This window comes from Cervus canadensis, chromosome 30 (assembly GCF_019320065.1).
Source record: "Cervus canadensis isolate Bull #8, Minnesota chromosome 30, ASM1932006v1, whole genome shotgun sequence".
Lineage (NCBI taxonomy): Eukaryota > Metazoa > Chordata > Mammalia > Artiodactyla > Cervidae > Cervus > Cervus canadensis.
The window spans coordinates 31,558,681-31,583,772 of record NC_057415.1 but is presented as its reverse complement, the minus strand read 5'-3'; the positions used below and the strand labels follow the sequence as shown (position 1 = coordinate 31,583,772).

Sequence of the window (25,092 nt, the reverse complement as noted above, 5' to 3'; positions counted from 1 at the left end):
ATATTGTATGACATCCCTTATATGTGAAATCGAAAAAGATACAAATGAACTTACAGAACAGGAAGAGACTCACAGACTTACAAAATGAACTTACGGCTGCCAGGGGGAAGGGATAGTTAGAGAGTTTGAGAAGGTCATGTACACACTGCCATATTCCAAATGGATAACCAACAAGGACCTACTGTACAACGCATGGAACTCTACTCAATGTTATGTGCCAGCCTGGATGAGAGTGGAGTTTGGGGGAGAATGGATGCATATATATGTATGGCTGAGTCCCTTTGCTGTTCGCCTAAACTACTACAACATTGTTAATTGGCTATACTCTTAATACAAAATAAAAAAGTTTAAAGTTTGGGAAAAAATAAAAAAAGATTCCTAGGACCTTAAAGGCAAACACAACCACAGAAGATATGGAGTTTAGAGCAGGAGTCAGCCCAAGTTTTCCCATGAAGGTCAGAAAGTAAATATTTTAGGCTTTGCAGGCCATATGGTCTCTGTTGGAATTACTCACTTCTGTTGTAGTCTGAAATTAGCCATAGACCATGTGCAAATGAATGGTAAGAAGTATGTTCTGATCAAACTTTATGTGTGGATATGGAAATCTAAACTTCGTATGATTTTCATGTCATGAAATTTTTTTAAAAAAATTTCCATTTACACATGTAATAACCACACATTGCTCACAGGCCTTATGAAGAGAGACTGCGGGCCAGATCTGACCCACAGACTGCTGTTTACTGATGCCTTGGTCTAGACAGAAAATGGGAATTTACATTCATTCTTCATTCTGAAGGTACTCTATAAAATTGATTTTCCTTCTCGTCTCACTGTGATTCTGAAATCACACTAGTAAAATTGATAAATGAAAAAGCAAACAAACAAGAGACACCAATCAACCATCACAGCATTCTCAACCAAAACATCCAGGCTGGGAACGAGCTGATTGTGAGCACTGCATGACTCACAGAAGACACACACAAGGCCACATCTTGCTCAATGCAGTGTAAGACGTACCGGCTGCTGAAGGCTGGCATTCCAGTGATTATTTTCAAAATCACCCAGTGTGAACAATCTCTTTGTTTAGTCTTCACAGTTTTATGTTATTCAAAGGTTGGGCTAGCGGAGGGGGTTGGAAGAGGGCTGGGAAATGTCCTAATTTCTGAAATCCAGTTGTCCTCTGTCCTCCAACACACACTAATCCCTTTCTGATTCTCCAGAAAGGACATGTCTAGTGTCTAGTGGGTTCAAAACACATGAATGTATTGACGAGATCCCCTTAACCTTTTAATACATGCCCTATCTTCTCATAAACGTATTACTACATAAAATCAATGAGTATCGATAGATTGGGAGTTTGGGATTGACATATACACATTGCTATATTTAGATAATCAACAAGCATCTACTGTATAGCACAGGAAACTCTCAATATTCTGTAATAACATAAATGGGCAAAGAATTTGAAAATCAGATGCATGTACGTGTATAACTGAATCATTTTGCTATACACCTGAAACTAACACAATTGTTAGTCAACTTTACTCCAATAAAAATTTTTAAAAAATGAAAGAAGGAAGAGAAAAAAATAAAACCACTGAGTATTTTCATGAGTATTTTCACTGAGTATTCACATGCAAGAGTGAAACACAGATCCAGAAAAAGTGGGTTCTGAACTCAGTTGTGAATGCAGCCTATATGTGAAGGGGATGAGCTTGCCAGATAAAATATAGGATGCCCAGTTAAATCTGAATTCAAACAAATCATTTTTTTTAGTATAAAAGTGTGCCCCATGCAATAATTGGGCATCCTATAATTTTAGTTGCTAAATGTGATACCTCTAGTAGAGACTAGAGCAGAAAAAACAAACTAGGCTGGAGCAGAAGGTATTTATTGGGGAAAAGCAAGAACTTGTTCTGGTTAACCCTCTAACCTCTAAGTGATTTTCAGAAGCTTTAAAGTCAGGGAACAAGGTGGAGACAAGGAGAATTACTTACATTCCAACAATGTGTACAGAGTTTAAAAAACAGTTCTTCCTGGGGGAGTCCTTAGGGTTGATGGACTGTTCTGCATCCTGAGTGTGCTGGCAGTTACATAAATCTACATCTTACAAAATTTGGAGAAGTGTACATCAAAACGGTAACTTTCGCTCTAAGTTAATTTCATTTTTAAGGAGTGTTTTCAGTTGTTATTTCTTACAGAGAACTGGGAGGTTTACTCAGCATGCTGGATAAGGAACAGATTTAAGTAGCAATACTGACTCTAACCTGAGACAACATTTTTCTTATGGTCCTCGATGGGCCTCTGGCAGGCTGCCCATTTATTTGCCCAATAGGACTAAATATACCTACATTTGACTTAGTTTCAAGCTGTAATACTATCACCCTATCATCTCCACATATTACCAGCTTTACGATTAAATACAATCTTCTTGTGAAAGGCGAAGTGGGAAACTGGGGGCCTGGGGTGGGGATTGGGAAGGGGTCAGGGGTGAGGAATGAATCCAGCCCACACTAGATTAAAACCTGTGTTTGGTTTGTCCACACAGTGCTTCAGTGGTTATGATATAAATATCAACAGACTTCCTTCAAAAGCTGGCTTTCCAGATGCCCTTGAAGAATACAAGATCCTTGAGTTGTATTCCCACAAAGTGCCCATCAGTTGGAGCTGAGTACTCCCTGGGGAGCCCATTCTCTCCAATCACCAGAGTCCCACAGGCTCAGCCACCACATCAACCTGCCACCCGTGCTCAACTGAGGTTTTAATGCCCAACAGAAGGCATTCAGCCAGCTGTCCGGCCCAGGGGAAACTCTCAGGAACTGGGAGACCCTTCCTCCCACTGAAAGAAAGCTACAGGATCAAGTTACCATCTTTGACTTGCTTTCTGAGCCCTGGGGAGCCCAGGGGAGCCCTGAGCACCCCTCCTGTCCTCCTCACTGATAAGCCATTCTGCCTCAAGATTTTCTCTGAGGACCTGAGCTCAGGGCAGAAGGGAACTGGAATCCTCTAGAGGCCGGGACACGTCAGGACAGAAAGCAAGGATGGCAGGAAGGGAAGAGAACAGTGACTGAGGAAATGACATTACTTTCACCTCAGCCGCCTCTGTGTCGTCAAGGCCAGCACTTCCTCTTCATCATGGCCATCAGACCCAATGCTGATCAGACATTCATCATTCTCACTCCCGTGTGAATAAGGACGGGGAGTGATCCGGCTGCCAGAGTCTTATTTCTAGTCGCTGGTAGAGTTAGAGAGTATATTCTTTTTTAAATTAATTTTTATTGCTCACAATGCTGTGTTAGTTTCTACTGTAAAGTGAAACAGCTATATATATACATATATCCCCTTTTTTGGATTTCCTTCCCATTTAAGTCACCACAGGGCATTGAGTAGACTTCCCTGAGCTATACAGTAGGTTCTTATTATCTATTTTATGCGTGCATGCTAAGTTACTTCAGCTGTGTCTGCTCTTTATGACCCTAAGGACCATAGCCCACCAGGCTCCTCTGTCCATGGGACTCTCCAGACAAGAATACTGGAGTGGGTAGCCATAACCTTCTCCAGGGGAATCTTCCTGACCCAGGGATCGAACCCGTGTTTCTTGGTTTCCTGCATTTACAGGCAGAGGTTTTTTTTTTTTTTTTTTAGCACTAGCACCATCTGGGAAGCCCTCAACAGACTATCAATAGTGTATATATGTTAATCCCAATCTTCCATTTCATCCCACTCCCCCCTCCCCCTTCAGGGTCCATAAGTTTGTTCTGTACATCTATATTTCTGCTTTGCCATTTTTCTAAATTCCACATATATGCATGAATACACAATATTTGTTTTCTCCTTTTTTTACTTACTTCAGTTTGTATGACAACCTAGACAGTATATCAACAGCCAGCCTCCCAGGACCTGCCCTGCCTTCTGACCCATCCCCACAGATCTATCTCAGTTATTGTTAAATATCTTTTGGGTTTTGCTGCAGCTTTTATTTGATGACCAGCACTAAATTCTGAATACATATGCTCAGATTTCACTGTTCATGAGCATGGCTGCCTACATACCAGCTGGAAAAGAAAAATGAGCACTCAGATGATGGCCTTATCACTACCTATAGTGTGTGTGTGTTTCCTGGATAAGCAGTGTTTCCTTTCAAGGCCACTCATACTAGCTTCAAGCTTTCCAGATCGTTTTTTTTTAATGGATCATTTTCCCCCAGCTTTAAGGTATGATTGAAAAAAAATTGTGTATATTTACAGTGTACAACATATTTTTGATATACATTGGGAAATAAAGATCATAATTAAGCTAATTCATATATCCATCACCTCACACAGCTACCATTTTTGTGTGTTTAATGATAACACATGAGATCTACTCTCTTGGCAGATTTCATGTATATACTAACATGGTTTTTAACCATAGTCACCATGCTATACATTGGGCCTCTAGAATTTTTTCAACTTATAACTAAAGTTATACCTTTTAATATCTCCCCTTTCCCCCACTTCCTACCCTCGAGTATCTACCACTCTCCTCTCTTACTATAAATTCAATATTTTTTTAGATGCCACATATAAGTGAGATTACAGGTATTTATCTTTCTCTGTCTGGCTTTTTTCACTTAGCAGAATGCCCTCCAGGGTCCATCCATGTTAGTCACAGATGGCAGGATGTCTTTCTTTATAAAGGCTGAATAATACTCCACTCTAGATATTTTCTTCATTCAATTATCTGTCAATGGACACTTAGGTTGTTTTAATCTCTTGGCTGCTGGGAACAATGCTGCAATGAACATGGGAGTGTAGATGTCCTTCCAAGATAGTAATCTTGTTTCCTTGTAATATATACACAGAAGTGAAGTTGCTGGATCACATGGCAGTTCTATTTTTAACTTCTTGATGAACCTCTACACTCTTTTCCACTTTTCAAATCTACATGTCTCACAGTCCCACTGTGGCAAATTTTTGAACCATTTCCTGACCCATTAGAAGCAGCAAGTATCATCAACCCAAGCTGACAAGTCAAATCCATCATCGGGAAACTAAGATCCCATATGCTACACAGAATGGCCAAATAAAAAGGCAAAATAATATATCACTAACAATAAAGATGATCCTCAACCATACTGTTTTTTGTGGGGTTTTGTTTTTTTGTTTGTTTGTTTGTTTTTTAAGATGAACCAGAAGCCCAGAGGGGAGCTGCTGAATTGACCCCATGCCTCCGGCTTCTCTCTCCATCACATAAGGACATACATGCATCACAGGTCCCAAGCCTGAAAGCCCCATGTGATATTTACTGGTCTCAAAAATTGTTGGCATCAATGCTCAAACTCCGAGAAAGAGGATCCCCTAGCTCCCACCAAGGGGTTAAGTTTTCAAGCCTATGTTTTTCTGTTAAGAATAACATTTTTTATAACCCTCAAAGTTTTAAGTTTCAGCCCTGACTTTAAAAATAAAGTGAATCCTCAGATGACTGGTTATAATTTAGAAGAAGGGGGGAAAAATCCCACCCACCTAGAATAGTAAGTAAATCAGTATCATGCAGAGAAAAACTAAGGGCAGGTTTTACAAATGCCTTGAAGACATCTTGCTAGTGCACAGACTGTCAAGAGCCTGGAAGCCCGCAGGGTAATGAAATAGGCTGCCAGAGGGGAAACGAAGAGCAGGAAGATGTGTTCTGAGGTCTGGCTCATAGCCTTTGCTAGGGCTTTTATCTTGGGAGCGCATGTGGCTTTTCTTTCCCCCTCCCATTTTATGCAAGGCAAAGGGACCAGGTTCCCTCTTTCTTTCTTCTAGCTAAGCTCAGAGGATGCTATAGAAACATGGATACTAGAGTCAAAGACTGGCCCCAAAGTATTTTTAATACACGTTCAAGCATTATGTAAATAGACTAAAGGCTTGTCTCTGTCCGTCTGTGTATTTAATAATCTCCTTTTGTGGATTCTAATTCAACATGAGGCTAATGGAAAAGGCTGCCATACCCATTAACCAAGGGCATATGCAGCTCCAACACGCACCCCCACCCCCACAAACCTCTGCTTCTGCCGGCATTTCCTGCCAGAAATAGGTCTCAGCTGTGTGGTATTCGCCCAAACCCACAGCGCTCATGTGCAAACTTTCCTCCACAAAGCTCCTCGTGTTGGGCGGCCATCACCCGGCAGCCCGTTCATCTTCTTTTAGGTCTCATCCTGCAACATGTGGCCTCTGTGCTTTGTGTTTTAAGACAAATAAGAGTCTGGGTGAGGCTGAAATCATCTGAATAAGAAGCCTTGGTCTGCACAATGGCTGCTACCATTAGGATGAGGGAAGACTGGAGGACATCTTGGCGAGAATAAACACCTCTTTGACACGCCAATGACAAGCCAGGCTTGTGCGCCCAGACTGACTTAGGAGAATCACTAACCATCATTTAGTAAGTGAACCTCAGTTGCCCTGGCCTCCTATTAGAGTTGCCCATATGAGAAGCAGCTGCATTGAGAATCAGGCCTGCAGGCTGGAGAGGCTGCTACAAGACTTGACTGGCTGATCTGCTCCGGGACTTCTCCATCTAGAGCATCATACACATATCATCTGGGCTTTCCAGGTGGTTCAGTGGTAAAGAACCCTCCTGCCAATGCAGAAGACGCCAGGGACACAAGTTTGATCCCTGGCTTGGGAAGATTCCCAGAACAGGAAACGGCAACCCGCTCCAGTATTCTTGCTGGGAAATCCCATGTGCAGAGGAGCCTGGAGGACTATAATAGTTCATGGGGTTGCAAAGAGTCAGACGTGACTTAAGCAACTTAGCACGCATGCACGCAAATAGATTAAAACAAGTACCCAAGACAAACAACATCTCCCCTTGAGCAGCCAATTGATGTAAGAGGGACACAGCTACATCACTTTCAAACTGAGCTAGGTTTCTTGTTGTCATTGTTTAGTCACTAGTCACGCCCAACTCTTTTGTGATCTCAGGGACTATAGCCCGCTTGAATTTGGTGTCTTATTCCATCTCATCTCTTTAAGATATCCATAGTTCACAAACTCCTGGGCATGTCACAGTGAGTGTGTGATACTTAACGAAGACCCAGGCCATCATCTCCCTTGGTCTTCTATCACTTCACCAGCGCTACTCAACGTGTATTCCCTAGAACAGCAGCTGCAGCTAGGAACAGCAAACCCTGGGAACTTGTTAGCAATGCAAATTCCCAGGCCCTACCCCAGATTTACTGAATCAAACTCTCTAGGAGGAGGACCCAGCAATCTGTGTTCTAAGGAGTCCTCCAGGTGATCCTAATGTACTGCAGTTTGAGAATCATGGTTCTATACCACTGCTGGCCAAAAGTCTTTGTCCTGTAGCAGTCACTGCTATTATTAGAAGTCCTGAGACCAGCTGGATCACCCTACATTGTCTGTTATTCCAGGTTGATATATTAAAATCGTCTCAAACACCTGGTAACGTGTGACAGCTCAAATTTGCCCAACCTTTTTTTAAAAAAATTTTTATGTGGACCATGTTCAAAGTCTTTATCCAGTTTGTTAAAACACTGCTTCTGTTTTTTATGTTTTGGTTTTTCTGCCATGAATCATATGGTATCTTAGCTGCACTCCCTGCATTGGAAGGCAAGGGCTTAACCAATGGATGGCCAGGGAAGTCCTGACTATCTTGTTAAAGATGCTTCTATGATAGTGGAATTTCCCACATCAAGGTGCTGTATTTTAAGCTTTACTGTCAATTTTGAGAAAGCCATCATCTACCTAGACATGAATTTTGAGTTATAATAATGTCAGTGGTTAAAAAGAGCTAATTTAATATCAACAGATATAGCAAATATGCACTTTTCCCAGTGATCCAAACATTTGGACACCAAACTCACGAAGCCCTGCTGAAAAGGCACCCTGCTTTTGTAACATCATGAAAGCTCTAAGGGGGACTAGTAGTACTACTTGATAGCATCCTAATGAAACCCAAATAAGTCCATGCATAAAGAAAGCACAGTGTAAAGTTCAAAGCTCTACCTATATCTGGAGGTCACAAGAGGTCAACCCGTGGACCAAAAGAAATTTTGTTTCATCCACAAATTTTTAAAAACTTTTTAAGCCAGTTGATTTTGAAATGGGAGTTCTCCTATTTTAAAAAGGAAGATTTCTGGCTTCTCTTGAGAATCAGTGGATGTGACAACATAGGACCCACGTTCACACCTGGTATAAATTAACTGTACCTTTACTGAGAAGTGGTATCTTCTCTTCAGGTCCTCACAATTTCCCTTTCAATCTGTGTCACTCATTTATGTTACATGCTGACTCCCAGGTCCTTCTGGGTTTGCAAATCCTGTTCACTGTAAACAATCCTTTTCATTGTTATTATTAGTATCCTCCTGCACTGCAAAGGTGTCACTATATTCATGAAATTTCCCAGTGTGGCAATTCACCAGTTGAGGTGAAAAGAATTCATCTTTCACCCTTTGCATCCATTTTCTCCTTAAAAATGTATGAGTTATGATATGTTGATTTACATACTATAAAAAGAAAACTTTTGTTGAGTGATTTCTGTAAGCCTGCACTGAGTACTTCCCATGAAACCTGTCAAATAACCTTCAAAACAATTCTATGAGACTGGTATTGTCATTATCCCCACCTTATAGATGAGGAAACGGAGGGAAAGCAAGGTCACACAGATACTAATAGAAAGGCTGCCGGTATATGAGCCAAGGCTTTCGGAGGCCAGAATCCATGCTTGTTACTTGCCAGACTTTAAGGCACTCACAGCCTTGGGGACCACTGTGTCTGTGCATCAATGCCATTTGTTGTCTCAGTCAATATTTCAACACGAGGACCAACTCTTACTGCCGAGGAAGTTGATCAACATCCTCAAGAGGGATCAGTGATGAAATGTGGGTAGTTCAAAGGATCAACAGTGGTGGTCCCCAAAGCACTGGAAAACCCCAGAGAAATGTAGAAGGGCTATTACTGAGCCCTGGATTTCTTCTAAATATTGACAAATCGTAACCCACAAGGCCCCCTGCTTGGCTTTTTAAATGACGACTGGTCTATTTCACAGGGCACTTGCCAGAGCAACTGCTCTTTGTCCCAAGAGGCTAAAGCCTGAAATACTCAGAGGTACAAATAACTGGTCAGAGAGGTGTATGACCCTTGGGCATATTTGTGTAAGGCCTGCCTTGGCACTCTCAGGCCTGGCAACGACCCTGAACGTGCCCTAAGTGGCACCTATCCACTGGGCGGTCCTGCAAACCCTTCCTCAGCACCACTGCCCTGAGCAAACCATATTTTAAACTTCAGCTTGAACTTTTACAAGCAGGGTACCATTTACGTGGAAGAGGATGAAGAAATGAATGGCTGGCATCTTCAATTCTCCCATCCTTTTACCAGCTGCCTGCCAATGACAGAGGTTCACAGGGGACATGTACAGGGATGGTCTCCCCAACAACCACAGTTTGTGTTACTGTAAGTCTTGGATTTGAGTCTCTAGAACCTCTGAGGGACCCCTGACCTGAGAAGCGAGGCTGGACTGGATTACATGTGAACGGCAGCCAGGATTTCTACCCGAGTCAGGCAGGCCAACCCAAGTGGCCTGGATCAGAGCAGGCTGACTGGTTTCCTGAGCCTTTGGTCCACATTCCAACTGCTCAGAGGCTCAGGCAAGAACGACATTGAGAGATGAAGCCAAGGAAATGCCTTGTCTCTTTGCAAGTACAGGGCAGAGCCAGACTAAGTCACCCACCTACAACCAGGCCTTCTCAGAACAGAACATGGGAGCAGGTGGAGGCCACAGGCCACTAACTGTATCCCCTGGGGGAGAGTTTTAAGAGGGAGAGGGGCCCAAAGTGAAATCCCCAAAGGGCAGATTCCACAGAGGCACATCCAGGCCCACATACCCCAAAGCTCACCCCCTCTCCTCCACCCCCCACCCCCAGTTGAAGGATCCTAGAGGCAGCTCTCACCCATAGCAGAGCAGCCCCCTGCCCAAAGCTAGACACGCCACCAATACTAGGAATCAGGAGTCAGGAGAGAGATACCACCCTTCCACTTGTCACTGTGAGCCCAGACACTTCTGAATACTCTAAAGTGCAGACAATGAGCCCTGCCTAGCACAGCTCAGAATTAAGGTAACACATGCAGGTTTTTGTAAAGTGCTACCCAAATGCCAAAGATCGTTTTTATTATTCCAGAGTTCACGTTCTTAATAAGCGACCAAATACCCTAAAAAGACAGTGTAGGTTGGATTGGCATCTCGTGAGTGTGCCAAGTCGCTTCAGTCATGTCTGACTCTTTGTGACCCTATGGACTGTAGCTCGCCATGTTCCTCTGTTCATGAGATTCTCCAGGCAAGGATACTGGAGTGGGTTGCCATGCCCTCCTCCAGGGCATCTTCCCGAACCCAGGATTGAACCTGAATGTCTTACGTCTCCTGCATTGGCAGGTGGGTTCTTGACCACTAGCGCCACCTCAGCACATATGGCCTGAGACCTCTCTGAGGGCTTTTGCCCAAGACAATCTCTGAAACATTCAGTTATCTTCACCTGAACCCAAGGAAGAGCCTCTTCTGGTGACGTGCAGACATAACAACATCCTCCCCCGAAAACTGGTTTGTACTGAGACGCTGTGGGTTCTTCCCCGAGGGAACGGGTTACTCACTTGGTTAGAGCTTCCACCGGGTATTTCCATGTGCTGGAAGACTCTCAAAAGGATGTGGCCTCCTGGTTTGTCTCAGCCTTTCCCGATGCTACTGAATCAGTCTGCTTCTCCCTCATCCGTTTGCACAGGGGCTGCCGAAACCACCCACACAGTGAGCTCATGGGAGGAGCTCAAGATGCTGCCACCATCTTGGGGGGTGCATTTCTGGGCAGTGGTCACTAAACAGGTTCCAGGGCCCTGCAATTTGGGTTCTGATCCTGGCTTTGACACTCTCTGTGTTGGGCTCTTTAAAACATGGATAATCTAGATGTTCCTCCCCCATCAGCTCATCAGGATTAAATGACATCATCTGTGTTAAAAATGCACTTGAGTCTCACTACTGAGTTGGTGCCTTTGGCTACTGACTTAACTTCACGTGGTTGGCTTTCCCTTTCTTCTACTAACTGTTCCAAATAAATGATAAACTAACAACAAACAAATAAATAAATTCCTTCTGTTCATGGGGAAGTATTTGTGTTATTTTATATTTTAATATACCAAATCTCCAAGACCCACTCAGACATCTCTCCGGGTAAGTGTTCTACAGCTCCTTGGTTTACCTGCTCCACCTGTGTGCTTATTTGCATAGGTACTCCTTCCCCTGGCTAGTAATTGTTTATGCTAAACCATTAACTTGAGGTTAAGGAAAGAACCATGACACACAGGGCCTTGCTGAATAGAAGATGGTCAATAAATGGCAATTGTATTATTATTCCCTGGAATGACAAGCCACATTCATCCTGCCTCAGAATTATTTTGCTTTCTCCTAAAATTACAGCTTTGGGAACATCCCTACTGATGGAATGAGAGCCTGGGAGTAGAGACACTTGTCAAGATCTGCTCCTCTTTTCGCAGGAAATAGGATGAGATTCATCTTTTCTCATTGATTATTCTCTGGACTCAACTGGAAGATTCAATTAAAGCACTATAGTTTCTGAGTATTTCATTCCCTGGAGGTGGCAGGGGGAATCCTGTCAATGATCATGTGACATAGGTCACAGGACATCGGTCCTTTTCAGAACTTGAGTGTGCAAAGAGTAAAGTCTTCCCTCTGATGGCTGAAACTTAGGGACACTGACTTTTTGGCGTTGCCACTTTCTTCCGAGAGGCGACCCTTTGTAAATAACCTGCTGGATGGCTGGATCCTCCAGTCATATCGCTGCACCTGGGTCTGAGCAGCTGGTGGAACTGATGCTAGGCCAAGCCCTGGCCTTCAGTTGAGTAAAGGAGAGGATACAGAAGGTCGTTCAGACTCTTTCTGTTTCAGAGATGTTGCCTCTCGCCCTCACAGGACGAGGCAGCAGGGTAGACAGGAATGGGGGGCTCTGGCTGAAGATCATTGGCTGGCCCCTGCATGCCAGGCCCTTCACCTGCACCATATCTAAACCTTACAGCCAGCCCCTGGAGCAGAACTCATGATCCCTCTCTACAGATTAAGGGACCAAGGTGTAGATTGAAGAGTGTCTAAGAACCTACAGATGAGAATCTCCTCTTGGAGAGGAGCCCAAGTTGGTGAAGAGATAGAGAGTCATGCTTTTCCTCCTTCACATCTCCAGAGAGACTTCAGGAGGACTAGGCTCTGGGAGCAGGCTTATGAGCTCCTTAGGGTCCCCTGAGAACCCTAGGAAGGTGGCAGACAGACTCAGGGTTTGCAAAATTTGGAGAGTATGCATTAGGTCAAAGCAGGGTACAGAATAGCCTCTACCCCCTCTCTCAATTTCACCCCCCCCCTGCCGCCACACACACAGAGTTAATTTGCTGTTAGAAAATCTGCAGTAAGATATGTTCATTGAGGCAGAATCATTCATGAGAATCATTAACAGTTTCCCAAGTACAGGACAAACTCAATTCCACAACTGCATGGGCATAAGAATCCCAGAAGACTGGCTAGATCCTTCTCAAAAATCCATTTAGCCTCTGCTGGGAATGACCCAGCCTCACGTGGAAAAGGGTGGCCCAAGTGTAAGCTGCTACTGGCTCCCTGTTCGGAAAGCAAGCCCTTTCATGAGGCCCAGCTGTTCCTCAGGCATCCAGACAAGCTGGTCATGCAAAGGCAGAAAATGTGACAACTGTTGGAAACCTTCAGCGGCCACTGATGGGAGCAATGGAATGCTCTCTGGAGCAGCCACTACACGGACAGTTAAAGCAGCCTATTATTCAGTTTATATAAAACATCCACCAGCTACATGGCACCAAGAACTGAATATCTCCATTCTTACCCAGTTCATGACATACTGGCCACACTGCCTGGCCACAAACTCTAGAAAACAACTTCACTAACCATCAAAATACACACGCTCAGAGGGAAAGGAAAAAAAGGTGGGGCGGGAGGGGGAGAAGCGTTCCTGAGTTCTGATCACCAAGTTCAAAGATTGCCCAACAGACAAAAAAAGCCATAACAGTCAACAATGCCAACAAACGTCTTTCTCGCTTCAGCTGTGAAGTCTCCAAGACATTTAAGATTAGAAGACTTTGATAAAGAGGGTCTCAGAGCCACAGAGACCACATCAAATGCATCTTTAAAAAGAAAAAGAAGAGCCTGTGTGCATTTCCCAGTGAAGAATCCGTCCAAAGGATTTTGAAAACATTTTAATATACTTCGCTTCCAAAACATTACATGCTGTTTCTCCAACAAATTCATGTGTGTTTCCAGGGAACTCCTGGACCAAAAAAAAAATTTTTTTTTTTTACTTAGGTAGAAGAATGTCTGGAGATTCTTTTATGCCAATGTGTTAACAGAGCTTCTCTTTTAATTGCTATTATTTCATAGAGCAGCAGTAATCATTCCTTCATCTGCTAAAGAAATATATAATCCAGCTGTGGTGGCTCTAGTAAAAATACCACATCTGTGGATCATTGGCAACACTGGGGCAGGACCACTCAAATTTAGGCAGCCTTGGAGAGCTCTCTTTTAAACTCAAGATGCACATGGGTACACTTTTCTGAGAGTGCGCATAAACTTTGCTCAAACTGGTTGTTCCTTTGTATGCTGAAAATAGGTTGAGGAACCACACATAAGAAGAGGGCTCTCTCGGAATATTATTCCCAGGACCCAGTTCTTCCAAGAAGTCCCCAGACCTTCCTCTCACCCAAGGTGGTGGCTTTGCGCCAGTGCCCTTGTCAATTTCAAACAGAACAGGGAAAATGAATACTCTCGGTTTCAGGGAGGAGGTTCTACCGCGTGGCTGGCAGCGGAGTGGACTGCTGGTTTTTCACTTAGCAGACCAACAGCTTCCGCAAAGAGCGTGGAAGTCACGGTTTTTGGTGACCGTTCCCGCCTTCTCCAGCATCTGAAGTCAAAGTATTAGTGAGCACTGGGTGGTAACATTCTAGGAATTGTCCCCCCTCCCACCCCATGCTTCTCTTTCGTCTTTCCCCAAAGCCCAGTAGCAAGCATCTTATTTCTAAGCCACTCTTCCACATTCAAATCCCCAGCCCAAAGCGCGCCCTGGGGCTTTCCATCTACAGACTATAAAATAAAACGCAGCGTAGCTGAGCCTTGACAGATTTTTATCCCCCAAAACACATGTCCCGTGGCTACTGTGCTGGAATGTCGACGGCCCCACAGGACGGGGGGTCCCTTCCCATCCCGGACAATAGAGCAAGAAAATAAAATGAAAGTGGACTTACTGCTATGGCTTGCAGCCTTTCCTTGTGCAATTCCGCCTCTGCCATCCTGGAGAAGGGCACACAGCGAGGGAAAGAAGAAAGAAAAACAAAACACACGCTGTAGTCACCCCAGGAAATTGATGGGCACCCCGGGGGGTGGGGGGCTTTGCTAGAACCCCAGGGAAAGCCTACGGGCGGCCGGGGATCTGCTCCGGGGGTGGCGGGCAGAGCTGTGCGCGCCGCTGGCTCGCCCCGCTCAGCGTCTGGCCCCCGCCCGGCCCGCCGCCTGGCTGCGCCCCAGCGCTGCCGCTCCCTGCATCTCCCGGCCGCCGGCCGCGCCAGTCGGGGACGTGGGCCGCTGGCTGCCGCCGGGAGGGCGCGCTAGTCCCGCGCTGGTTCTCCGCCCTGACGTCTCCGCGCCTCGCTCCGCCCCTGGGGTGTGGGGGGCCCGCGGCCACGGCCCCCGGGCGGCTCTAGGCGGGCGGGAGCCACCGGGTTGTAGCCGCAGGGAATGGGGGCTCCCCCGGGGGCGGCCAGGCACCGCGCGTGCGGGTGGGCACCCGGGGCGCACGGGAGCCGCTAGGGCGCAGGGTTGGTGCGCCCAGGTGGACACGTGCTCACTGGGGACCTGCAGACGCCAGCCCCAAAGCCTCAGGTAGAAAGCCGGGCCCCAGCACGTCCTGCCTTCTGGCTTGTGCCAAGAGCCTGAACTCGACACGGGGGACATTTCCCACTGGGAAGGGCTGCCTCGCCCACATGCCTCAGATGGCAAGATCCTCAGCGGTCAAGTTGGCCAAGGACAGCGTACAGCTGAACACAGGCCATCCCTCTGTGGGGTCAGATGTGGGTTAGAAAGACAACCACGAGTTTGTAGGTGCAGATTTTGTAGTTACAGGTGCTCCGCTGGCCAGGTTTGACCATTTAATAGCTGTAAAGCCTTGGGCAAGTCACTTAACCACTCTGAACCTCAGTTTCCTCATCTGAAAAGGGAAGTGCTAAATGACATAAAGTATATAAAGGTGCTTTGTAAAGGGCAATCTGTTCTTAACATTATCCTGCAATGTTCTGGGCTGAAACACCGAGAATTGTTACTTCTATACTCAGTCTCTGAAAGGAAAAGTAGGATCTGGTCACTACAATATTTTACCTCTTCTTTACTAAAACGGGAGACCTGGGTTTGACCCCTGGATTGGGAAGATCACCTGGAGAAGGGAATGGCTACCCACTCCAGTGTTCTGGCCTGGAGGATTCCGTGGACGGTATAGTCTACCGGGTCCCAAAGACTCGGACATAGCTGAGTCACTTTCATTTTCAGTTTACTAAAACAGGAGACAGTACTAAAGTGCATCCTTTATGCCAGGCCCTGGGCTGGATACGAGAGATGGAGAAGATCCAGTCTAAACGGAAATAAAAGGTAAAAGCAAACAAAATACCTCTTACCATCCAGGAGGAGGCCGCTAGAATTTCCAACATTCATAAGCAAACTCTCTTCCATAAAATGAAATAAACATGAGGGGGGAAGGATGGGGGAGAAACCAATGTGACCTACTCAGGTGCTTGATCCGATAATGCAAGACTTAAGGCATTTTTAAAGGTATGCACACCAAATTTCTCTAAATTACCTCTATCCTGGGAAAATTCTTACAATTTCTACTAAATCAACTTTTCAACGTTCAGGGAGGTTTCACCTGTCACTTGAAGAGCAATTACTACTCTGCCCAAAGACTGAAACAGTTTAACTGATTGATTGATTTCCCTTTCTTTTCATAACAGGCATCAGTGGAGCTGTTTGGGTCATAAATCCAAGCCAACACCAGATTTGACATCCCTCTCCAGTATATCCAGAACTTCTTTCTGACTAAGACCCATCACTTTCTTCAAACGCTGCATTTTCTCTTTACTTCCAGCGCCAAATCCAGAGGACAAGTCTTTTGAGGGTGTTTTCTCACAGATAAACAAAGCTGTTATTACTTCGGCAGAGTGACTGTGTACCCAGCTAGGGCAGAGAATAACAAGATGAGCGAAGTGAGACCAGAGAGGTAGAAGGACTCAGTCAGAGTCATGGAGCTGGGATTTCAGCTCAGATCAGGCCCTCCAGAGACCACATTCATAACCACCAGGCACCAGGCTCAGCCAGTCATATGAGGGGAGGCAAGCCTCAGTGGTGAATAAGTGGTCCCTTCCCCTCCGGTGATACAGATATTAAAAAGGAATTAGAAGAACACAATGATGTGATGGACCTAATGTCACTGAACCGTGCTCTTAAATGATCAGTTTTATGTTATGTATATTTTACTATGATAAATTTTTAAAAGGCATGATGGAAGGTGAGATGCCTAAGCAAAGGGCTTAGGCACCTTTGAAAGTGACCAGTTTGAAAGCTTTGCATCTCAAGATAGAAGAATCAGGATTGAGAACATACATCTGGCTATCATCTACGTTGTGGTTCTAGCTAAAGAAATGTGAATGCCCAGAGTGAGAAAACAGAACAAACAAGAAGAAGAGAAAGCCCAGCAAAGGAGGCTGAGGAAGTGTCATCTGAGGATGAGAAGGAAAAAAATCAAGATGGATGTTTCTATGAAAAATCACAATGGGAAAAAAAGGCTTTTCAACAGGGTCAGATGGTTTGGGGAGGTTTAAAAAAAAAAATGATGCAGACTAAGAAGAGCCTTGGGCAGCCAGGAAGCCATGGGTGACGTGGAAAGAGCTGTGTGTGTACAGGGTGAGCCTGTAAGCAGTGACAGAGAGCTGAGAATGAATGAGAGGTGGGAAAGGCACGCCCTTGAGTACAAAACACTCCTTTGAGGTCTTTGGATATGGAAGATGATGGTGTTGGGGAGAACTGGAGGCAGTCTATGGGAAGCAAAGGCAAGTTAGAGGGTTGTTAGGTGAGGTGAGACTTGAATGTTTCAGAGTCAAAGGGAATTAGGTATCAGGGAAGTGAGACCAAAGACACAGTCAAAAGGGAAGATAAGTGTTAGGTCTCAAATTAGATCAGAGGGCATTCAGACAAGCCCTGGTGGCCAGGTTAGCCTTGGAAAGAAGGGAAAATGAAAGAGGACAAAAGATGGAATGAGTAAAGGTGAAGACATTTTAGTTGAAGGAGAGGGAAGTTGAGTGAGCATATATCAGAAGCCTAGTTTTCTCAGCTGATGAAGTGCCTTTGGTTGAGATAGATGGGACTGTGGGACTTCAGAAAAATAGAAGTGGTTTGTAAAGATACTGTGGGATATGGGGAAAACTAAGACACGATTCTTAATCAGAAGTATGCATCAGAATCTCCTGGGTCACATTTCTCTGGATACATGTATAGAATTAAATATCTATGGGGTGAGGTAGGGGTTAGGGATGAACCGTTGTACTAACTGGGTTTACTAGGAATAGATAGAAGACTCTTTGATCAATTGTGTTTACTTCCTCCATGGCTTTCAACTGCCTGGGACGATGATATGCAGTGGTCGTGTTCACTAAGCACTGAGGACTGTCAAAGCAGCTATGGCAAAAAGTCAAAGGAGAGAAGAAACTCAAAATGCCCAACCCTGGGGATATGTCCAGGTGGAAATGTAGCAGACTTTTGCATATTTTTTGGCTGCCCAATTTGTGAAGCCCTTTTCATGTTTGGGGGAATTCCCATATCATAAGCCATAGAGAGAGTCAGAGCCAATTCCCAACATAGAAGCTGGGAAATGCCAGGCTCTTGCTTCCCAGGTCCCTGGAAGTTATGACATGGCATGCAATCCAGGCTGTGAGATACGTTCACTGGCCGAGGACCTTGAAGACATAGAGTTAGAGAATTCTCTCAGGCTTTTGCTCATCTTTGGTTCTGCCCATTGCTCAAGCCTCTTCTCATCCTCCCAGCTATTCTTCGAACTACGTGATAAATACACTTTCAATTCATGCCTTCTCTGCTCCTAGCAATGCAAATCAGTTTCTGTTGCTTGTGACTAAGAGCCCTAAGTGAAACAGGAAGGCATGTGAAGAGTATAGGGAAAACATTTTCTCCTCTCCCAACACTCCTCCCTTCAAATCTCTAAATTTTAGCATTTTTAAATCATCAAAACCATTATAAACACAGACATTTATAACCCAAGTTGTACCATTTCTTTCATAAACTTTTATTGTGTAGTCATTCTATACTAGACATGAGGCAATGGCTTGGTATTACAAAGAATTCCTCGTCTAGTGCTAATATGGGTGACTTTTTACCCTCCACACATTTGAAATCTCAAAAGATCTATTACAATGGGTGCCTAATGTGTGTAACAAATCACTAGTTCTTGCTGGGACATTAAACCACATTGCATAAGCACTGCCCGTATTGTTTAATGGTTTTTCTGATAGATGCTGTATTGCAAAGCATTGTATGGAGAGAATACAGAATGCTCGATTTGCAAAATAGATGCTTTGGTAATAAAAATTGCAGAATCTATTTTAGGGCATGAGTCCTTTGGGAACCACAGATGATCACAGCCTATTCTCTGTGGGGAAAACAGGAGTTCTGAAAACCAAGAGGGAAATGACTCGCCAAGACCCACTGAGTAAGTTAAAGTTTTGCTGAACAGAAGCTAAGAGTGTGAAATTTCAGAGTAGCCTGAAGCTTTCCTTTGACAAAAGTAATTTTCAAAGGAATGCCAGGTGGTCCAAAATGCTTGTATTTGTATCAGCTCTCTTTTGCCTAAGATCTGTTCCAATACATGGTCATTCAAAACATATGGCTACACAGAATCAAAAGGAGGGGAATGGTGCTGAGAGCCCTTTTGGCTCCTGTGGTTGTGAACAATTTGGGGAAGTTGATGCGATTTCAAGTATGTGATGTTTTTCTCAATGGGATTCAAATGACAGATCCATAGAGAGAGTCCCCATGGTGCAAGAAAGAGAAAGAAGTTAGAAAACAGAGTGTCAGTGTGGGAAATAGACTAGGCTGGATGTCACTTAAAGTATAGACTGTCGAAGTTCTCTACATAGAAGAATCAAAATGAGCAACTGGAAATCCATCTAGAAATGAACAGTAGAACTTCCATTTGATGGCTTTCTTTTCTCTTGGCTAGCCTTGGCAACTGTTGTTGTTCAGTCACTAAGTCATGCCCAGCTCTTTGCGACCCCATGAACAGCAGCATGAGCCTTGGCAATGTCAGCTGATCAACGCTGTGAATTTCTGGAAGAAACCAGGGGATATAAGGAGAGCACAGAGGAACAAGATCTGGATGGTTAGGGGTCATCCCACCTTCACCTTGCTGGGACATTCAGATGTTGATAAACATTTTGAAAAGTGGGATTAGGAGGTGGGTATGACAGAGAAAAGGCATGAGCTGTAAAGACAAGTTAGAATCCTGGTACTCGGACTGACCAGTGGCACAAATTGAATTCCCTTAGCTCAATATCCTCATCTCTAATGGAGGTTAGAAGATAACTCTAACCTCATAGGGACATTGCAGGGAATCAAGATAGATTGAAAATTCAGGAGACTGACCACAGTTGGTGCTCCAGTGATGGTAGGTCCTAATTATTCAACCCAATTGCCACTTCATTAACGCTGTCACAGACCAAATCAAGTAAGTGACTTGGTTGTATCTACCCTTTTATGTTAGCTTGGTTTGTTTTTGTTTTTGTTTTTACAAAATGTAGGCTTTTCTTTTAAGAAAAGGGGTGAACTCTCAATAGTCTCTAAGTCCCCCACATGAATAAGTACTTCTCTTTCATCTTTTAAGAGGAAGGATTCTGCTCTGTGTCATTTATTGCCTAGAAATTTCATTACCACACTCTCCCTTTAACGATTCATAGACACCTACAGCCTTATCTTTTGGAGTGAGTCAACTTAATAATTATAAATAAGAAGGAATGACAAGGGAATACTTAAGAGGACATGGATTAAGTCCAAGGAAAAGATGGAAAGAAAAGCTTAAGTGTTTAGGAAGTGGAGTGTTTAGGAAGAGAGCTACATGCCCACCTATTAAAGGTGCTCCTTGGTGGAAGTAACTCAAGGTTTGGGAGTATATTAGCTACAAAGTGGAAAACTCTTTGGGAAGGCCCATCTGGCTGTCTGATGCCAGTGGACACAATCAGGTCATAGGCTTCTCAGACAGCTTAGGGGCCAGTCTAGATTGCCTTAGAACAATGACCACGAAGTGCCCTGTCAGCTTTGAATCCTGTTTTGCAGTGTGGCCATCGACGCTTTCATTGTTAACCGTGATGTGATCACACCATACGCATCCTGCAAGTCAGCACTGCTGACAAGAGAGAGATTTTCTAGGGGGCTGTCTGTGCAGAGACAGCGACCTATCAGGTCAATCCTGTGTGCCCTCCTGTCTGGGGAATGAATAATGAAATTGGGAAAGCCTAGCTCCAGCTCCTATCACCTATGTATGCTGAGCCCCTCTGATGCCCTTTGGAACGTCCAGCGATTCAATCCTGCATGCCCCTCTGTGCCCCACCCTCCATACACTAGCAAAATGGATCCAACTTGGGTTTGGCCCCTTAGAGCTGTTCTCATAGAGAGGTAATAGCCAGAAAGTCTCAAAAAGTGCTCCTTACTGAGGGTATGGAGAAAGGGAACTCTCCTACACTGTAAGTGGGAATGTAAATTTGTGTAGACACTATGGAAAACAGTATGGAGTTTCCTTAAAAAAAAACTAAAATTAGAGTTACTATATGATCCAGCAATCCCACTCCTGGGCAGATATCTGGAGAAACCTCTAATTTGAAAAGACACATGCCCTCCTCAATGCTCACAGCAGCATTATTCACAATGGCCAAGACATGGAAACAACCTAAAATATACATTGACAGATGCATTGATAAAGATGTGGCATGTATACACACACACACAGATACACACAGATACATACATATGCATACAGCAGAATATTGTTGTTGTTGTTTAGTTGCTAAGTCATGTCTGACTCTTTTGTGACCCCATGGACTGTAGCCCACCAGGTGCCTCTGTCCATGGGATTTCCCAGGCAAGATTACTGGAGTGGGTTGCCATTTCCTTCTCCAGGAGATCATCCCAATCCAGAGATTGAACCCACATCTCCTGCATTGGAAGGCGGATTCTTTACCCCTGAGCCACCTGGGAAGCCCACAATAGAATATTGCTCAGTCATAAAAAAGAATGAAATAATGTCATTTGCAGCAACATAGACGGACCTAGAGATTATCATACTAAGTGAAGTAAGTCAGACAGAGGAAGAAAAATATCAAATATCATATGATATCACTAATATGTGAAATCAAAAAAATGATAGAAATGAATATATTTATGAAACAGAAACAGACTCACATAGAAAAAATTTATAATTACCAAAGGGGAAAAGAGGGGGGATACATTAGGAGTTTGGGATTAACAGATACAAACTACTATATATAAAGTAGATTAAAAACAAAGTCCTACTGTGTAGGACCTTATACAGGAAACTATAAGATATTCAGTATCATTCAATAACCTATAATATAAAAGAATCTGAAAAAGTATATATATATATACATACATATACACATGCATACATATAACTGAATCACTCCAGAAATTAACACAACGTTGTAAATCAACTATACTTCAACAACAAAAAAAATTGCTCCTTACTCAATGTAACCCTTCCAGCTGGGGCATCATGGACAGACAGCCTTTTCTCAAAACAGCTCAAGATAGAATGGGAAGAGCACCAGACAAAATCTCAACACTAGGTCCTAATCCTAACTCTGCCATTTACTGTGTGACCTCAGAAAAGTCACTTAACTGCTCTGAGCTGAAGTTTTCTATTTGTACACTGGGGAAGAGACAGCTAACTACCACACAAGGTTCTTGTAGGGATGAAAGGAACTCATGAATGAGAACATGCCTTAAGGACTATAAATGCTCTCAGGGTGGCAAAGACAACAGTGAAAGAGATGCCTTAGAAGTCAGGAACTCAGAGAGGTAAGGACTGGTCAGTGGGGTGGCAGCAGGGGTGAGGTGATGTCTTTAAGACTGCAATATTCTCTAGCAGCCACAGGCTTGGCCCACCCGGAGAAAAGACTCAGCTAATAGATAAGACAAAAGAAGCTTCCAGGTGTCTGATGAGTTTCTAAGACCATCAAATCAGTAAATGAAAATGTCCAATGCAACCCAAGGCTCTCTTTGACTCCTTAATGTCCCTCAATCACTCAAGTGATTTCTGCTTTATCCAGTCAAATGGTTCACATCCTGATCTACATATTTAATTAGCTTTGCAAAAATGCAGAGAATACGATGCAGGGTCTGAGCATGTGATGGAAGCAGCAGAAAGAAGGAACCAGAAATCCTTGAATCTTTTCTGCCATCTGTGTGTGTCAAACTTAGATTGGAAAGGTACCTGGTCCGTGTTTACATGACTGTGCCCTCCTTTCTCATTCATTCAGAGCTAAATTTATCCCACGAGAGGGAACGGCATACTTGGGGAGGTGGGGGTGGAAAAAGAGTTGACGCAGAGGCGTCTGCTTGACTGGGAGCCAGGCGCTCTGGGGGTGGGGGGAGCCCCTGAGGGAGGCTCCGAGGATGGAGCCTGTGCTGACTCGACAAAGGAACGTGTGTTATGTTCTGCTGAGGAGGGAGTGAGCACGAACAAGACTACAGGTCCTGCGTTAGAGAAAGCAGTTCTCTGAGCTGCCCTGAGCCCTTGGGTCTGGCTCAGTCCTTCGGGAAATGGACACTCAGCCACTCTCCAGGCTTCTCCCCAGTGAGAGCAGTGTCTGTCCCCTGGGGAAAAGCAGCTGGCAGAGCCACGTCTAAGGCACAGCTGAGCCTGCCTTCTCTGCTGATGTCACTCCCGTTGTTTTGTCTCCGGGGACAGCTTTCTTGGGCTGGGCGTGGAGGACAGAGGGGTTGCTGCCTTCTAGGGTCTGAGCTGGATTCAGTGCTGTGCACCCACATTTGGATGTCAGACTGCGGATGCCCGTGCTACGACCCCGGTGTCTCCTGTCGGTCCTTAATGATTTCGCCCCTTCCCACTCAGTTCCTCTCTTTCCTCCTCTAGTTCCTCACTTTCACGCTTCCCTAAGTCAAGCCCTAGTAACGCCATCTTTTGCCAGTGGACAAGCCATGGAGATTGAGATGGCATTTCCCGTGGCTGGAGAGCTCTCTGCTAGAATGGAAGATCTCCCTCTGTAGATGGGCAGTTTCCAGCCGGAGCCTGGTCCCCTTTTGGCATGGAACTCCTTTTTGCTGGGATGGGGCAGGGGAGGCTCCTAGGGTTCGGGATGGTTCTCCTTTGTTTCCGGCTCAGAAGTCACCGTCCATCTTTGTCAGAGCTTTATGCTGTTTTTAGTCTCCAGTCCCCCTACTCCTCCCCAGAGAACTTGACACCTTCTTCATCTGTTTGTCCCATTCCAAATTTGGTGCTTTCTCATACCATGAGCTATGCCTGGAATGCAGACTCCCCCTCCCTTTTCTAACTTCCCAAGTCCCCTCTTGTTAACTCGACTGCGTTCCAGAAATCCCACCCCCTCAGGGTACGCATGGTGGTCCCTCTGGGAAGGAAAAGTGGTTATCCCTCCCAATTCCTAACATACTGTGTGACTAACAAATTATTTACTTGACTTGTCCCTCTCTCGGTTAACTCTAAAAATGATAAAATCAGAGTCCTGAAGGAGATCTCAGATTCATCAGCATCGTACAAGCTACTGTGATGGTTGGTTGCATGTAACAAAGCTACTAGGTTGGCAGGAAGCATGGATTGGACCAACTGGACCTGACATCTCAATTCTACCACTTCATGACCTTGAGAAATGGACTTGACTTCTCTGAGCTTAAGTTACTCTTACTCTGTCTGTAAAATGGGAAAGATATTAGTATCCATCTTACAAGATTATCATAAAATCAAGTGACTATAATCCAGTGATATCACGTGCACACATGCTAAGTTGCTTCAGTCATGTCTGACTCTTTGTGACCCCATGGTCTATATAGCCCACCAGGCTCCTCTGTCCATGGGATTCTCCTGGCAAGAATACTGGAGTGGGTAGCCATGCCCGCCTCCTGGGGATCTTCCTGACCCAGGGATCGAACCTGCATCTCCTGCAGCTCCTGCATTGCAAGTAGATATCTTACCACTGGGCCACCTGGAAAGCCCACGTGATGTTATGTATTCATCATGTAATGTATCTCCTGACATATTGAAGGTGGTCATGAATACTGTTTCAAAATCATGAACCTAATCTTATTTATTCATCCATCTGTGTCACTCTGGATGTGTTTTTACCTAGATATGCTTGTCTTCAACCAAAGATTCCGAGTCATTTGTTCAGCCCATCACTGGGTGCTATGGACTGCATGTTCATGCCCGAGCTCCCAAATTCAAATGTTGGAACGCACATCTCCAATGTGATGGAGACGCAGCCTTTGGGAGATAATTAGGTCATGAGAATGGAGCCCTCATGATGGGATTAAAGAAGAGACAGTAGAGAGCTTGCTTTTCTCTCTCGTCCCACCATATGAGGACACAGCAAGCAGATCACCATCTGCAAATCAGGAAGAGGGCCCTCACTAGGAACCCAATATCTCAGTACCCTGATCTCGGACTTTTCAGCCTCCAGAACTGGAAGAAATAACATTTGTTGTTTAAGCCACCAGTCTGTATAATTTTTCGTAGCCGCCGAAGCTGAGACCCCAGGTACAGCCGATTCAGCCCTCAGTCTAGACCAGCACCGACTCATGAAAGCTCAGGACCCTTGCTTCCTGCCTCTAGAGTTGGCTCTCCAAGGTCTTCTGATGCTGTTCCAAACAAAATGTTTTGGAACATTTTGGCTTTGCCAGATTCTGCACCTATCATGAGGGATTGAAGGAGACAAAAGTGCAATGTGTCCT

General features: G+C 44.7%; 1 protein-coding gene across 5 annotated transcripts in view; it reads right to left on the bottom strand.

The window, feature by feature from the left end:
- Window positions 1-25,092, bottom strand: part of PALM2AKAP2 (PALM2 and AKAP2 fusion) — a 492,701-nt gene that overhangs the window by 342,728 nt on the left and 124,881 nt on the right. For 4 of the 5 annotated variants that reach the window (XM_043453115.1, XM_043453110.1, XM_043453108.1 and 1 more), the window contains one exon: window positions 14,295-14,340. In XM_043453115.1, coding sequence (XP_043309050.1) covers window positions 14,295-14,340 — 46 coding nt within the window. Of the gene's footprint in view, window positions 1-14,294; window positions 14,600-25,092 lie in introns of those variants that run through there. The other variant, XM_043453111.1, reaches the window with a different exon arrangement.